At 38.2% G+C, this 16,903-nt stretch overlaps 1 protein-coding gene across 3 annotated transcripts in view; it reads right to left on the bottom strand.

Annotated features, from left to right (window-relative positions):
• Positions 1 to 7,372: 7,372 nt before the first annotated feature.
• LOC120428354 (raf homolog serine/threonine-protein kinase Raf) overlaps positions 7,373 to 16,903 on the bottom strand; it is a 165,973-nt gene continuing 156,442 nt past the window's right edge. For 2 of the 3 annotated variants that reach the window (XM_052709045.1, XM_039593358.2), the window contains exons 2-4: positions 15,945 to 16,598; positions 15,735 to 15,884; positions 7,373 to 12,597 (exon numbers count right to left, since the gene is read on the bottom strand). In XM_052709045.1, the coding sequence (XP_052565005.1) occupies positions 11,641 to 12,597; positions 15,735 to 15,884; positions 15,945 to 16,589 (1,752 nt within the window). In that variant the 5' untranslated portion in view covers positions 16,590 to 16,598 and the 3' untranslated portion in view covers positions 7,373 to 11,640. Of the gene's footprint in view, positions 12,598 to 15,734; positions 16,599 to 16,903 lie in introns of all 3 variants that reach the window. The other variant, XM_039593357.2, reaches the window with a different exon arrangement.

The raw sequence follows: 16,903 nt of genomic DNA, 5'->3' as shown, positions 1-16,903 counted from the left end.
TTTTCGCATTTTAGTTGGTTTTATCTTTCCACAGCCGGCTGTCTAAGATTGAATCATTTATGCTAAACTCAACACCAAATAACCGGGAATAGTCTCATCCGCATACTCCGACTGTTTGCCTTGAGAATGCATAATACATCACACCATTAAACAAAATTTATTAATTATTGGGTCGCATCATCATCCTCTATGTTGAATCCTGGCCATTACCCTTACCCACTAACAAAATCCCAAGTAGAAGTAGTTTTCCGGCACACGTGGGGGTGTGGATATCGTATAGAACCCACCCTTTGTAGCAACCTGTGCTAACTAACATTCCCGTCCCAATCCTTCGAGATCTACAAACTGACATGGCGGGCGCCGTTGGTGGCCAACGACTGTTACCTATTTGCTCCAGATCTAGTTTTAATGATCTTGATGTTTTATCTTTTCAGCGCATTCATACATGCTGTTGATAAGGGAAACACCATTAGATCGTTCAAGCGTATGGTCGGTTGTATTGATAGGATATTACGGTCCTGTTCAGCAACGGAGAAGGACAACCATGGGTGGTCTCTCATGCTCATGCTCATGCTCATGCTCTTAGATGCGTTCTTTCGATTGAATTTTGGCCCGAAACCCGGAACTCAAAGTCTGATTTTTTAGAGCTCTTTTTCTGAAATACTTGAGCGATGTCTGTATCCGCTCTTAAAAATTTGTGTCTTCCATCATTGGAAAACCGCTCGTAAAACCCACAATTTTTATATTTCAGATTTGTAGCCGTGGGGTCGGAGACGAATATTTTTTTTTTCGATTCACAATTTTCGACCAGTAAATGTGGTCAAAGCCATTTTTAGAGGTATTTTTTGGACTATTTTACAGATAACACTATCAAATTAAAAGAATTCAGTTTCAAATAAAAATCCATTCGAAAACATGCGCCATAAACTGCTTGGGCCTAAAGCTTTTCCAAAATGTATTTCCAGAGATATAGCCATATAAGTGTTTTACGTCTTATGTTTACCCTATTTTTTCCTATTACATTTCTGGTTTTATACGGAATCATAAACTGAACATAAAATTTGAAGTCCCGGCTCGTCCTCGCTCAAAAGATCGACAAGTCGTCAAGTCGAAGCATAAACGCCAGCACATTTACGCTTGCGCGTTTTACGCTGCGCGTAAAGGTGTTCTTTCTGGCTTCTCATTATAGATCGACAAAGTGCAATAACGATACATATTTTTTAAGTTAATCATAGAGTAACATTAAAGACTGAGTACCCTTTATTTTTTTTTCTAATAATGTCAGTCAAATAAGTTTTTCTTAATTAAATATAATTAGGACCCATAATGTACCTCTGAAAAAAAAAAATGCATTCGAGGTTTAGTCTAAAAAGATTCGAAGCTTAAGGTCAAATTCTCACTGGGTGGTATCATTATGTTTCTGAAAACTTAATTGCACCAATATATTTTTCGGAAATTCATCATTTTGCAAGAAAGGCTCGATTTCACCTCTGGTGATATTAAATGGGGTTTTTTATATTTTCTTGAGGGCGTATTTAGTGACAGTTGATTTTTTTTTGGTGGGTCTCGTGGCGCAGGGGTAGCGGCTTCGGCTGCCGATCCCGATGATGCTATGAGACGCGGGTTCGATTCCCGCCTTATCCACTGAGCTTCTATCGGATGGTGAAGTAAAACGTCGGTCCCGGTTTCTCCTGTCTCGTCAGAGGCGCTGGAGCAGAAATCCCACGTTAGAGGAAGGCCATGCCCCGGGGGGCGTAGTGCCAATAGTTTCGTTTTTTGATTTTTTTCAAGCCGTCAACGATAAGAGTTTTTTTGAAATAATTTCTTGGGGGCGTATTTAGTGAAAAAAAATTTCAAGGCGTCAACGATCAAAGTTTTTTTTTAATAATTTTTATGAAGGCGTATTAAGCGAGAGTTTAGTTTTTTTTTTTCAAGGCGTCAGCGATCAAAGCTTTTTTTATATTTTCTTGAGGGCGTATTTAGTGACAGTTGAATTTTTGTTCAAGCCGTCAACGATCAAAGTTTTTTTTTTGAATATTTTCTTGAGGGCGTATTTAGTGCAAGTTTTTGTGCAAGGCGTCAACGATCAAAGTTTTTTTTAAATTATTTTAATGAAGGCGTATTAAGCGAGAGTTTAGTTCTTTTCAAGGCGTCAGCTATCAAAGCTTTTTTTGTATTTTCTTGAGGGCGTATTTAGTGACAGTTGAATTTTTTTCAAGGCGTCAATTTAGTGGATGTTTTTTTGCAAGGCGTCAACGATCAAAGTTTTTTTTTTATAATTTCTTGAGGGCGTATTTAGTGAAAGTTTTTTTTTCAAGGCGACAGCGATCAAAGCTTTTTTTTATATTTTCTTGTTGGCGTATTTAGTGAAAGTTTTTTTTTTTTGCAAGGTGTCAACGATTAAAGTTTTTGTAAATTATTTTAATGAAGGCGTATTAAGCCAGAGTTTAGTTTTTTTCAAGGCGTCAACGATCAAAGCTTTTTTTTATATATTTTCTTGGGGGCGTATTTAGTGACAGTTGATTTTTTTTTCAAGCCGTCAACGATTAAAGTTTTTTTTAAAATATTTTCTTGAGGGCCTATTTAGTGCAAGTTTTTTTTTCAAGGCGTCAACAATCAAAGTTTTTTTGAAATAATTTCTTGGGGGCGTATTTAGTGAAAAAAAAAAATTGCAAGGCGTCAACGATCAAAGTTTTTTTTTAATAATTTTTATGAAGGCTTATTAAGCGGGACTTTAGTTTTTTTTTCAAGGCGTCAGCGACCAAAGCTTTTTTTTAATATTTTCTTGAGGGCGTATTTAGTGCAAGTTTTTTTGCAAGGCGTCAACGATCAAAGTTTTTTTTAATTATTTTAATGAAGGCGTATTAAGCCAGAGTTTAGTTTTTTTCAAGGCGTCAACGATCAAAGCTTTTTTTTATATATTTTCTTGGGGGCGTATTTAGTGACAGTTGATTTTTTTTCAAGCCGTCAACGATCAAAATTTTTTTAAATATTTTCTTGAGGGCCTATTTAGTGAAAGTTTTTTTTTTTCAAGGCGTCAACAATCAAAGTTTTTTTGAAATAATTTCTTGGGGGCGTATTTAGTGAAAAAATAAATTGCAAGGCGTCAACGATCAAAGTTTTTTTTAAATAATTTTTATGAAGGCTTATTAAGCGGGACTTTAGTTTTTTTTTCAAGGCGTCAGCGACCAAAGCTTTTTTTTATATTTTCTTGAGGGCGTATTTAGTGACAGTTGATTTTTTTTCAAGGCGTCAACGATCAAAGTTTGTTTTAAATATTTTCTTGAAAGTTTTTTTTTAAGGCGTCAACGATCAAAGTTTTTTTTTATTATTTTTATGAAGGCGTATTAAGCGAGAGTTTAATTTTTTTTAAGGCGTCAACGATCAAAGCTTTTTTTTATATATTTTCTTGGGGGCGTATTTAGTGACAGTTGATTTTTTTTTCAAGCCGTCAACGATTAAAGTTTTTTTTAAAATATTTTCTTGAGGGCCTATTTAGTGCAAGTTTTTTTTTCAAGGCGTCAACAATCAAAGTTTTTTTGAAATAATTTCTTGGGGGCGTATTTAGTGAAAAAAAAAAATTGCAAGGCGTCAACGATCAAAGTTTTTTTTTAATAATTTTTATGAAGGCTTATTAAGCGGGACTTTAGTTTTTTTTTCAAGGCGTCAGCGACCAAAGCTTTTTTTTTAATATTTTCTTGAGGGCGTATTTAGTGCAAGTTTTTTTGCAAGGCGTCAACGATCAAAGTTTTTTTTAATTATTTTAATGAAGGCGTATTAAGCCAGAGTTTAGTTTTTTTCAAGGCGTCAACGATCAAAGCTTTTTTTTATATATTTTCTTGGGGGCGTATTTAGTGACAGTTGATTTTTTTTCAAGCCGTCAACGATCAAAATTTTTTTAAATATTTTCTTGAGGGCCTATTTAGTGAAAGTTTTTTTTTTCAAGGCGTCAACAATCAAAGTTTTTTTGAAATAATTTCTTGGGGGCGTATTTAGTGAAAAAAAAAATTGCAAGGCGTCAACGATCAAAGTTTTTTTTAAATAATTTTTATGAAGGCTTATTAAGCGGGACTTTAGTTTTTTTTTCAAGGCGTCAGCGACCAAAGCTTTTTTTTATATTTTCTTGAGGGCGTATTTAATGACAGTTGAATTTTTTTTCAAGCCGTCAACGATCAAAGTTTTTTTTTAAATATTTTCTTGAGGGCGTATTTAGTGCAAGTTTTTTTGCAAGGCGTCAACGATCAAAGTTTTTTTTAATTATTTTAATGAAGGCGTATTAAGCGAGAGTTTAGTTTTTTTCAAGGCGTCAGCGATCAAAGCTTTTTTTATATTTTCTTGAGGGCGTATTTAGTGACAGTTGATTTTTTTTCAAGGCGTCAACGATCAAAGTTTGTTTTAAATATTTTCTTGAAAGTTTTTTTTTAAGGCGTCAACGATCAAAGTTTTTTTTTATTATTTTTATGAAGGCGTATTAAGCGAGAGTTTAATTTTTTTTAAGGCGTCAGCGATCAAAGCTTTTTTATATTTTCTTGTTTGCGTATTTAGTGAAAGTTTTTTTTGCAAGGTGTCAACGATCAAAGTTTTTTTAAATTATTTTAATGAAGGCGTATTAAGCCAGAGTTTAGTTTTTTTCAAGGCGTCAACGATCAAAGCTTTTTTTTATATATTTTCTTGAGGGCGTATTTAGTGACAGTTGATTTTTTTTTCAAGCCGTCAACGATCAAAGTTTTTTTTTAAATATTTTCTTGAGGGCCTATTTAGTGAAAGTTTTTTTTTCAAGGCGTCAACAATCAAAGTCAAAGAGGGCGTATTTAGTGACAGTTGAATTTTTTCAAGCCGACAACGATCAAAGTTTTTTTTTTAAATATTTTCTTGAGAGCCTATTTAGTGAAAGTTTTTTTTTTCAAGGCGTCAACAATCAAAGTTTTTTTTTTATTATTTTATGTAGGTAAATACGCCTTTATAAAATAATTAAGAGTGAAGTTTTGTTTCAAGGCGTCAATGATACAAGTTTTTTCAAAATATATTCTTGAGGGCGTATTTAGTGCAAGTTGAGTTTTTTTTCAAGGCGTCAATGATAAAAGATTTTTTTAAATATTTTATTGAGGGCGTATTGAGTGAAAGTTGAGTTTTTTCAAGGGGTCAGCGATCAAAGTTGTTTTTTAAATTATTTTTATGAAGGCGTATTAAGCGAGACTTTAGTTTTTCTCAAGGTGTCAACGATCAAAGTTTTTTTTTAATTTTCTTGAGGGCGTATTTAGTGAAAGTTGGGTTTTTTTGCAAATATTTTCATGAGGGCGTATTTTGTAAGAGTTTAGTTTTTCTCTTTGGCGTCAACGAACATAGAACATTTTTAGAAGGGCGTGTTTTGTGAAAGTGGAGTTTTTTCTTAGCGTCAAATGTTTTTATGAGGGCGTATATACTGAGAGTTGAGTTTTCACTTGATGGCGTATCTAGTGAGAGTGAAGATTTTCCCTGGTTTTCAAACTTTGATAGTCATAAAAAATGGCGGCCCTTCGGGCCGTGTCTTAGTCGGGGCGTTAGGGGTGTAAGCCATTTTTTTTCCATGGGGGGTGTTGAACACCCATAACACCCCCCTTAGATACGGCCCTGCCCCTGATGACGGTACATTATCATAATTTCGGGAGTAAAACTTTTTGCGGTACTGTACATCTGAATTTCAAAAATATAAAAAAAACTTTTTAAGCTAGCCCAAACATGTAAAATAAACGCAAGTAAGTAAGTCAATCTTTCCCAGTTCCTGAGTGGAACGACACCCTTGAAGAGTTTCGGATTCAGTGACAGTTTATTAAATCAACTTAATGTTAACATGTTAAGGTTAATGTAAACATTCCATAGGTTGTCTTCCTATAAGGTCCAGTTTGTGACGATTTTTTTTTAGTTTTTTTGTGACCTTCCCTTTACTAAGCAATTGAATCCAGAAGGGAAAAGATCAACAGTTGTGTTGGTCCGAGCCGGGATTTGAACTCTAATCTACCTCTTACGAGGCGGGAGCATTACCACTGGGCTACGCGGCTTGCGCAAGGAGATGCATTTAACCTGCCACACATATGAGATTTTCTCCTACACGCAGAAAAATTCTGCATTATCAAATCAATAATATCATTTATCAGAATCAATAACCACGATTTATCGATGTGATAAGAAAACTTTATCATTTTGATAAAGTAATTTTTTGAAATAATAAGAAAGATTATCATTTCGATAAAACAAATTATTGAATAAAATGACAGCTTCGATCTTGTTCTTTGTTATTGTTTTGTTGCTGCCCACAAAAATGGGAACGTTCCCGATAAAATTTAAATATTTTTTAACAAACTTGATCAGTTTCTTGCAGAAAAAAAAGTAATATTGCGTAATTTTCAAGTTTTTCCACAAAATAACTTGAAAGTACCGACGAAGCTCCACGCTAGAAAAAAAAGGTGAAAACGCGGCGCTGGAAGTTCCCAGGGAGAAGCTCCTCTAGTGAGTCAGATTTTGAGGGAAACATTCATCTCACGGTAATTAATCTCAAGATTTTATAGACGGTTCAACTCCCTACAAAATAATCAAATTCTTTTCCTTCCAGGCGCATACTTATCCAGCTTCACTTGTCCACCGGAAGCGCCGGAGCGAAACAAACACGACCGGAGAAGGTAAAGGAACAGCCTAAAACGGATAAGAAGGAAACAGAGCACGCAGTTGAGGACAACAAAGAAGCTACAGGATCACCTGGCCAAGACCACACGAGCGTGGAAATGGCCGAGACTGCTGTTAAACCGGGAGGATTTGTTAATTGTCATATATAAAAAAACTAAGATTTACGAGAATAAATGCAGTTGTTAAAGTGAATTTGAATTTTAAATAATTTGAAATGAAAAAAAAATACGGCAAAACTACCTGGGGATCGGCGATAAATTCAATTTTCATTTCGATAAAAAAAATTATGGTTCTGATAAAATTAATTTATCAAAATGATAAGCATTTTTATCGATTTGAAACATTTTGCTTTTGACGTTTCTCCAGTGACGTTTATCAAAATTATAATATTGTTTATCAAATTGATAAATATTTTTTATCAGATTGATAAGAAAACTTATTGAATTTGATAAAATAAATTATTGGTTGCCAACCGATAATTTTATTTATCGAAATGATGGCAGAAACTTATCGAATTGATAATGTCTTTTTCTGCGTGTAGTTCAATTCAAACTAATAAAACATGCAACTACCTTTTTCAAGTTGCATGCAACATTCCTTGCAAGATATCCTTTTTTGTTGCCACCTGGCCGTCACATTCGGTACTTACCAACTCCTCGTTCCGCAGGACCTTTTTTTTCTCACACGGAAAATAAAACACGCAAACACGGCGTTTTAAATATTTATAATTTTATTTTTAGATCAAAGGAAATAGTTTTGTTTGTTTTTTTCTTGCATTATAACTGTGTACAGTTAGCTAATTTCATCGCACTCTTCAGTTTTGTATCGCACTATCACGTTCTTTTGTTTTATACTTTTCATTTATTTTCTTTGTTTTCTCTCTTCTTGGTAATTTCAGCTTTCCAAGTTCATTTGCACAAACCTGGTTCAAGTAGGTTTATAAATGTGATAATTTTCGTTATTCTTTCTTTCAACGATATCTATGTATTTTATACTGTTTCTTTTCATTTTTTTTCCCCTTCTCTCCCAACCAGGGAAACGATTGATCCTTCTCTCACATTTTTAGAGCTTCTAGCATGATTTGCATTTCATATGTCTGCTTTTTTCCGTTTTGGGTTGTGAATGTTTTTTGCTTCGTTAGATTACTACTTCTCGATTCACTCTTGCCTTCCTCAAACTCTTACCTCCTTAAATATGTACTTAACATTTTTTTTTACACATATAATTGTAAATCTCTTGTTTTGCCGCCCGCTCATCCTCTCACGCTGCTCTCTGCCCAGGGTTTTTCGTTTCGTTTTGTTTGCTTCTTCTTTGACGCATTGATTTTTCTTGATTTTGCTTGTTTTTCAATCGTGCTTTTAATAAGCACGCGTTCGCCGCGACACTCCGCGATTGGTTTTGCTAGCTTAAATTTGAATTGTTGCTGTGTGTGTGTGTTTTTTGGGGTGTGTGTGTGTGATTATTTGCTTCTTGTCTCAATTGAGACTACTTGAATGTGTTTGTTACGTGTTTTTTCTTCTTTTAAGTTTACCTTCGTGATTTTCAGTTCTCGCTTTTTAGATATCTTTTTTTTTTGTTTAATTATTTGTTTATTCTCTTTTGCTTCTTGCTTAACTTTGCGGTAAATTATATTTTATTCTTGAACTGATAGAACTTACAGTGAATATACCGATTAAGAAGATTGGTTGAAATTGTTCAAAAACAATTGGTGTGATAATACTAAATATCTTAGCTAAGCTAAATTCAGAACTTTTATTCATTATATGGTTTAAATTGCTTTCAAACCGAATTTTGTTGTAGTTATTCTGTCGGCATATACATTGAACAAAATAGAAGAATAACATGTTTTTCCATCGGGTACCAAATATTATCCCATCAGTACAATGACGTTCTAACAGTTTCTAAAAGGCGAAATCAAGCAAAAATTAGCTAGCAAACGATTTTTTTTTCTCAGGAGTTTTGCCAAACATTTTATTATGTGAGTATCAGCAAATTGGACGGCAAAAGAACCAAAATCTCGGCCCAAATGCAGCACGCAAAATTATTTTGAAATTTAAATAAAAAACAATCATAACTTTGCCAGCAAACTACTTTCAAACTATTTTAAATTTTAGAGTACATTTTCAAAAGGTCCTAGGTGCAATGGGTGTCCAATGCTGATCGGACCTTTTGAAAAAGTAAACAAAAATTTAAATTTAAAAATAATTCGTTTGACGATATACATTTTGATAAGTTTATATTATTTTCATAAAATTCTTCTTTTTTGTGAAATTATGAAAATCATAATTAATCAAAAAAGTAAAAAAAATTGAGGCACTAGATTGAGATCAAAAATTTCTTCAGTGCCTTCAAGAAGGGTTCAACCGGCATATGCAAAATAATTGTGGAGCGCAAATTCGTATCATTGAACTAAATACTAAGCATTTCAGAGTGATGATCAATTTAGTTTTAGAATGATAGACGGCTTCACCTTAATAAGTGGCGATAAATGAGTGAACTTAAGGAGGTATTAGACTATGACAAACAAACAAACTCGTACTTTTTTACAGTTTGTCTGTTTTGATTGGTTGTCTAGTTCGGTTGGCGCACATCCAGTGCGTCCGGCATTGTTGCAACGTGTCCAGCCCACCGGATTTGGCCTTAGCGACCTTCCGAATGCTTGGCTTACCGTAGAGTTGCGCCAACTCGTGGTTTATCCTTCTCCTCCATACATTTTTCTTACGTACGCCGCCAAAGATCGTCCTAAGCACTCGCCGTTCGAAAACTTCAAGCGCTTGCAGGTCCTCCTCGAGCATCGTTCACGTCTCGTGCCCGTTGAGAACGACAGGTTTGATCAGCGTTTCGTACATGTTGCACTTTATACGCCGGGAAAGGAGACCAGATCTTAAGGTCTTGTGAAGTCCATAGTAGGCACGACGTCACCAACGATCCGAGGTATACAAACTCCTCGAACTCGTCTCCATCGATCATCACAGTCGGTCCTATGCGAGCCATAAGGGACTCGGTTCCTCCTGCCAGCAGAGTCTTCGTCTCCGCCACATTTACCTTCAATCCAACCTTCTCCGCTTCGTCCAGCCGATTCGACAGGGTCGGACATCGCACCCGACATTTTCACGCTGCCTCATCCATCGTTGATTTCACCATTCTGTTCAGCTTTTAGGGAAAGCCGTTCTCGTACATGATCTTCCATAGTTCTTTGCGATCGATCGAGTCCTACGCGGATTTGAAATCGATGAACTGCCCATGTTCGCATAAATGTCCCATATGCAAAAACAGCAAGCTGAGAAAAACGCATTTGAAGTTTGTCCCATACATAAGGCTACGTGTTAAATTTTCGCGAAAAAACTGGATTTCCTCCTGATATCTAGAACAAAGTACTGGATGTTATAGGCTCTTTCGAAAGAGCACACAATTTTTAACCAAACTGCATCAATAACTCGAAATCGATGAAAATGCATATGGGACATTTATGCGATCAGGGGCAGTGAACAGGGTGTGCGTCGGGATCTGGTAATAGCGACATCTTTGGAGGTTTTGGTTCAACAAAACCGGCTTGGCCAATCCTTTGATCGCTCCGACAGACGACAGAAAATGATCTGAGACAGCACTTTGTAGCCGCATTGAGAATAGTGATAGCTCGATAGTTCTCACATTCCAACTTGTCCCCCTTTTTGTAGATCGGACATATAACTTCCTACTTTCCACTCCTCCGGTAGTTGTTCTGTGTCCCATTCCTGACTATCAGCCGGAGCAAACAGGCCGCCAACTTGCCCGGGCCCATCTTGATGAGTTCCGCACCGATAACACCCTTCCCGGCTGCTTTGTTGTTCTTCAGCTTCTTGATGGCATGCTTAACTTCCCTCATCGTGGGTGCTGGCTCGTCCTCGCCGTCCACCATACCGCCGACGTCGTTTCCCCCGTCGCCCTCTGGGCCGATGCGATCACCTCATACTCGTCCGGCATAAATCCATTCCGGGATGGACTGAGTTTCTTGTAGAACTTACGCGTTTCGTTAGAGCGTCGTTACAGCTGTTCCATGTCCTGGCAGTCCAACCTTTCCAAGCGGCGCTTCTTATCCCGGAAGGGATGGGTCTCCAGTAGGTCTCCGGAAAGGCTTCGGCAAGCTAACCCTCGTTTTTCATCTAAATGTTGAAACCATGGCTTGTTTCCCCTCCCTCATCGACTCTGGTCAGTGTGAAGGGACACAAAACTTCAAAACATATTTGCAACGGCATTTAATTGGAATTCTTTACTCAGTTGATGAAATATACCAGAAAATGAACAACTACATGCCGACAGAACACACTAAATCGATTATACATTGTAACAAAGATTACCATCGTTTAGGATCCCGAAAATAAAGTTTTTGACATAAATATTTATTTTAACGTCCCCTAAAGTAAAAATCAACCAATCGACTACGGTATAATCTCAACGCAAACGGCATAATCTCTGCAAACAAAACGTTAAAAATATTAAGTGTGACACAATCTCTGGCTCTCTTCCTAAACAAACTAAAACAACGCAAAAAGCTGCAAACGGACCTCAGCTGTTCAAACCTAATACTAATGAAATCGTCGACAGGTTTGTTATTTTTTTTGCTATGCTGGAATCACAAAATAATCGTGTGCCAAAACAAAATTAACTAAAAACGAAAATTACATATGTACACACGGACAGCATAGAAACTAAACGAGAAAATACAAAGCAGTTCAAGTGATGATGAATTTTCCACCTGCGTCCCCCCACAATAAAGATATCATTTACCTAACTTGACATAGTAACATGACTTGCGCTGCGAAACTGACGCGCGCGCGCACTTCCAAGCTCCATCTATCCATCCTATTTACAACAACCCGGTCACGCGCGCACTTCGCCCCGAATCTCACACAAGTGGCGATTAAAAAGAGTTTGTCCCTCGAATAACTAGAATCTCACCGAAACGACGACGCCCAACCTCTTGGTCGCAGCAGCAGCGCGCTAGATGTTACCGAAGCCGTTGTTGAACTGAAAGTTGTGAAACGCAACCGGCGTCTTCGGGCTCGAGCACAGATACAGGAAGTCGTCGTTCTGGAGCTGCGTCTGGGTAAAGTTGGGCTCGCTCGCGCTCCGGTGGAACTTGGGCAGCGTGCGCAGCATGTTCTCGAGCATGTTCAGCAGCAGGCGGAAGAGCGGCCGCTCCTCGCGGCTGTACTTGATGCAGTCCTCGACGCAACGTTTCAGCGCCTGGGGGCAGTCCGAGCGGACCTTGGTCAGATCGGGCCGCAGTTTGCCACAGCCGACCATAAACAGGATCTGGTCCTTGTTGTTGATGTGGCTGTAGGGCAGCGATTCGGTCAACATTTCGTACAGCACGATGCCGAACGCGTACACGTCGCTCTGGAACGAGTACGGGTTCTGCTCCTTCATCCGGATCACCTCCGGCGCCATCCACAGAATGCTCCCCGTCGGTTGGTTCGACTGCTGCGACCCAGACCACCGCACCTTCGCCGTCGCCAGACCGAAATCGCCGATCTTAACCGAAAAGTCATCGTGCAAGAAGATGTTGTTCGACTTGAGATCCCGATGGATGATGTTCTTCGCGTGCAAATAGTCCATCCCCTGCGCCGCTTGCCTCGCAATGTCGATCAACGTGTTCAGCTTAAACTTGGTTTCATTCACGTGAATGTGCTTGTACAAACTGCTGCCCTCGCACCACTGCGTCACAATCGCGAGCGAAGGTTTGCTCACGCAGCCCATAAACAGCAGGATGTTGCAGTGGCGTGTCTTCTTCAGCATGGCGACCTCGTTCTTGAACGCCTGCAGCTGGGCCGCGCTCGGCGTTTTGACGTTCAGCGTCTTGACGGCGACCGGTCCGTGCCAGTGGGCCTTGTACACCGTTCCGAACGAGCCCGAACCGATGCGCTGGCCGATCAGGATCTCCTCCGCTTGGATGTTCTAGAGGAGAGAGAGACAATAGTTAAAACGATTAATATCTTGATAATAGAAAAGTAATTCAAGTTGCAGACCACTTTTTCTATCATTCTATTTGTTTTTTGTCACCTTAAACCATTCTATCATACTCTCATTCAATTTAACTCTCTATTTTCCAATGTTTTACCGTGGACTCTCTCGTTGTCGATATTGAAGGGACCGTCGAGAGCGGGGGTTATCAAATTATAGAATAAAAAATCAAAGCAATCTATTTGAAGGGACTGAAAAATGTATTGACAGATGGAGCATTATTGATATCGAGAAGATCGACAGCCAGAGAGTCCACTGTAATATTTTTTTTTTGCTTTTTTCTTCCTATTTTTCTTTTTGTCTGTTTTGTCTATCATAACCTTCATAATCATAATCTTCCCTTGGTATTTTAAAAAATCACACATAAGGTATTTGGGTCCTTTTCGAAAATCGCCAAAAATCCTGTTTTTGAACAAATCCGGCTTAGGATGTCCACCCGACCCGGATTTGATCACCACCGGGAATCTGCTACAACCGAAAAAAAGACCTTTTTGAGACCCCAACTTTGACGAACTGTATCTACGACAATTTTCAACCAATCAGGATGTTTCGAGTTGCATTCGACAGCCACCAATACTAATATCGGGCCAGGAACCTACAATTCCGGAAATCCGGAACATCGGAAAAGTTCATTTTTTTACTGTTTTTCACGATTTTTACTTACGATAATTGAAATTGATCCATAAAACTTACTAAAAACACAATACACGATTGCCAGAACCACTCTGGAGTGATACTGGCCACTTCCGGGTAACCTAGAACCAGTTGCCGGGTACCCGATGAACTTCCAAAAAATTAACCGAAAAGCGGTTCCAAATTGACCAGAATGGGCCAGAGAACAACGACCATAGATTGACATATCTTTCAATTTCATGAAGTTTGATATGTCGGATGATAGAGGACCATTCATAAACCACGTGGACACTTTTTTGAAAATCTCAACTGAACAAAAATATTTTAAGATGATTCCAACCTTTTTCTTTGCGCTCCATTTCTGATCACTTTTTTTCATTTTAATGCAAAAAAAAATATTGACAAGACAACATTTTTTTCGATAGATCAACTATGGTCCCCTTGGAACGAGCTGTCAAGTAGGAGCTTTTCTGTCAAGAAGGACCGCGAGGTTAATTTTTCAAAATTGATTTAAAAATCCATTTTAAACTCTTTGTGGTCGTACAAAGGGTCATTGTACTCAGAAAAATAAGCTTTATCGCTGTAGGCAATAATATCAGCAATCTAAGCATCATTTTAGGACCCAATTAGGTTTTACGCCGACTCGGTTTTGAGGTTAGAAATTTGACAGCTTGGCTGCACTGTTTACACCTATTAGGTTTTACAGCGTGACGTCACGAGCGCAGATGCACACACATTCTTACTGAGACACACGTGCAAAAAATGTAAACAGTGCAGCCAGGCTGTCAAATTTCTAACCTCAAAACCAAGTCAGCGTAAAACCTAATTCGCCTTTCCGGATAGGCTCTCTACTTTTATAGGCTGATCCTGAAACTTATTTCGCACATTGGACGAAAAATCATTGAAAGGTAATTTGGAACGATTTATTCGTCACTCCTTTCAAATATTTTTTCAACAAAAAAATCAATAATATACAAGTACTTTCAGTTATAACTTTTTTAATTTTCATTGTATTTGTTGTTGGACAAAACTGTTAGGAAGATGTCATTTTTGTTTTATAATGTTTAAATGACAAAAATGACAAAAAATATACCTCAATTCAATTTAAAAAAAATAACCTGATAGATGTATTTTTCAGTTCTAGAAATTGAAAATATTCAAGTTCATTTTTTTTTTCAAATTAACATTTTTTCATATTGGCCCGCAAGCCCATATGAGCTTCAAATTTTGCCCGCCATTCAAAAACTTTGAGCACCCCTGCCTTATAATCTTTCCATCTTAATATCAAACGATATCTTGGAAACTATTGGTTCAATTTTCAATGTTAAGAAAATTAAGCTTGTGTGAAATTTTCTGCTTGTTAGGTGAGGTTTGACGAAAAACCACACTCCATACAAAATGTTGAAATTTTCTATGGGGGTTCCCAAAAAAGTGTCCACGTGGTATATGGATGGTCCCAAAGCAGATTTGCGAAAACGTAGAGTCACTCTCTCAGCTGTTTTTTATTTTCGAATAATTATTCAAATAATTTAAAATTTTCAGACTAAAATATTTTACGAAATTAAAAAAAAATATGAAAAAATATTTTTTGCAATTCCGTCGTGAAACTACTTACTTTTCCTGTCATTCTTGAACGACGAAATAGCCTACTTTTCTGTACCAAAAATAACAGAATCGAATAGCAACACTTTTCAAAATAAATGCTGAAAAGTTCTACTTTTCAGCACTGAAATGGGTGCTGAAAAGTTGAACTTTTCAGCACTTGTTTCGAAAAGTAACAATTTTCAACATTTTTTTGATTTATACGATTTATTGACAAAATACATGAAAATTCGACTTAAAATTTCACTCAATGGGTGTTTTTCGAAATTGCAAAAAATGTTGTATGGAACTCGTTGCAAAACTTGATTTTTTCAGCACTCGTCGTATTTATCCAACTCGGTGAACCTCGTTGGATAAATGTACGACTCGTGCTGAAAAAATCCTCTTTTTGCAACTTGTTGCATAAACTACTATTAAGACTACAGCAGTTGTTCGCTAACTGGGCGTTGTTTAACTGGGCTGCTTTTAAACTGGGCGCTCGATAACTGGGCCGTAGCCCAGTTAAAAAGCAGGCAAACGTCAAAAAACCAAAACAAACCAAAATGACCGAGGGGTTAATGGATGCAAAAATCATATTCAATAAATAAATAAACTTTTTTCAAACTTTTGTTTAATTTCATGTAACAATTAAAGAAATATGAAAAGTAATCATTGTAATTAAATTTGAGTAACTTTTATTTTAATATGTCATCTGGAAAATATTATGCATCGGTGGTCCCCTCCTTATTTTTTGTTCAGCCCAGTTAACGAGCAACATTCGGTGACTGGGCTACGTTCTCAGCCCAGTTACCGAAAAACTACTGTAATTGAATTATTAAGAATCCCCTAACACTCACCCAGTTCTCCTCGGACTGCTTGGGATCGCGCGGCGACAACAGGTTCTTATTGCTTTCGTCTGCCGACCGGGCCCGCGGCCGCTTGCTGTGCTTCAGCGTGTTCGTCGGCGATGCCTGCGTGGAATGTGAGTGCTCCTGGTTGGACTGGGCCTTGAAAAAGAGTGTATTTAATTTTAGTTTGAAATTTGTTTCAGACAGTATTCGTGTTACCTGCAACGGCCCCCGATTGAGCAGCGGCCTGCCGGCGTCCAGCCCGAACAGCGGCTTCATGTTTACATTGTTGATGCACACATTCGGTGCCGAGTTGGACCGATCCTGGGGATTCAGCGAGCGCGGATGCCGCAGACTGGTGCTGTAACCGCCCGTCCCAGGGTTGATGATCCCGACCGTACTCTCCGGATTGGCCAGCAGATGGTGGTAGAAGGTGTTGTCCATGTGGCGCTTGCTGCACACCAATGGCACCTTGTCCACGCAGCGCTGGTGGAACCGGTAATTGCACTGATTGCAGTAAAACCCGGTAAACAGCAACCGGCGGCAGCACTCGCAAAATGCCAACGAGAAGAACGTCTTCCGGATGAACTGGTGCGAGATGTACGTGGGGAAGCCAATGTCCAGGATGCGCACGATGACCTCCTCGCAGTGCAGATCGCACACGTCCGTGTCCCACGGGATCGGGTAGTCACTGTTGGACGAGGTCACCTCGCAAATGTCCGCCGTCAGGTTGCGCCGTTTGAGGGCCTTGGCCAGGGCGTCCTTGAGGCGCATTCCCGGAATCAGATGGACCGAGGTGCGCTGCTGGTTGGGCAGATGGGCGCGCAGCAGCATTTTCGAGGAGCGACTCAGCGTGCCGCACATGCTGTCAACCTGGGAAAACAATAAACGGAAAAAGATGATTAGAACTCAAATTTAATGCAAGTTATAATTAAGCGAAACTGCTATATTTGGCAGGTAACTAATTTGGACTTTTATTTTTTTATTCTTGGATATAAATTCTTTCTTTTTTCTTTTTATTTGTATTTATAATTCATAACATTTAAAATAGTGCCATACTCAACATTGTATCTCCAATTTTCAATCAATTTATCAAAGAATGTAAAACAATTCAATTAGAGTTTTTATTAGAATTTAGCAGTTCTGTTCCAGAATTTAACATATGCAATTCAAATATT

The sequence above is a fragment of the Culex pipiens genome, chromosome 2, assembly GCF_016801865.2.
Source record: "Culex pipiens pallens isolate TS chromosome 2, TS_CPP_V2, whole genome shotgun sequence".
Classification (NCBI taxonomy): Eukaryota; Metazoa; Arthropoda; class Insecta; order Diptera; family Culicidae; genus Culex; species Culex pipiens.
The sequence above is the reverse complement of the archived record's forward strand: the minus strand, read 5'-3'. Positions and strand labels throughout refer to the sequence as shown.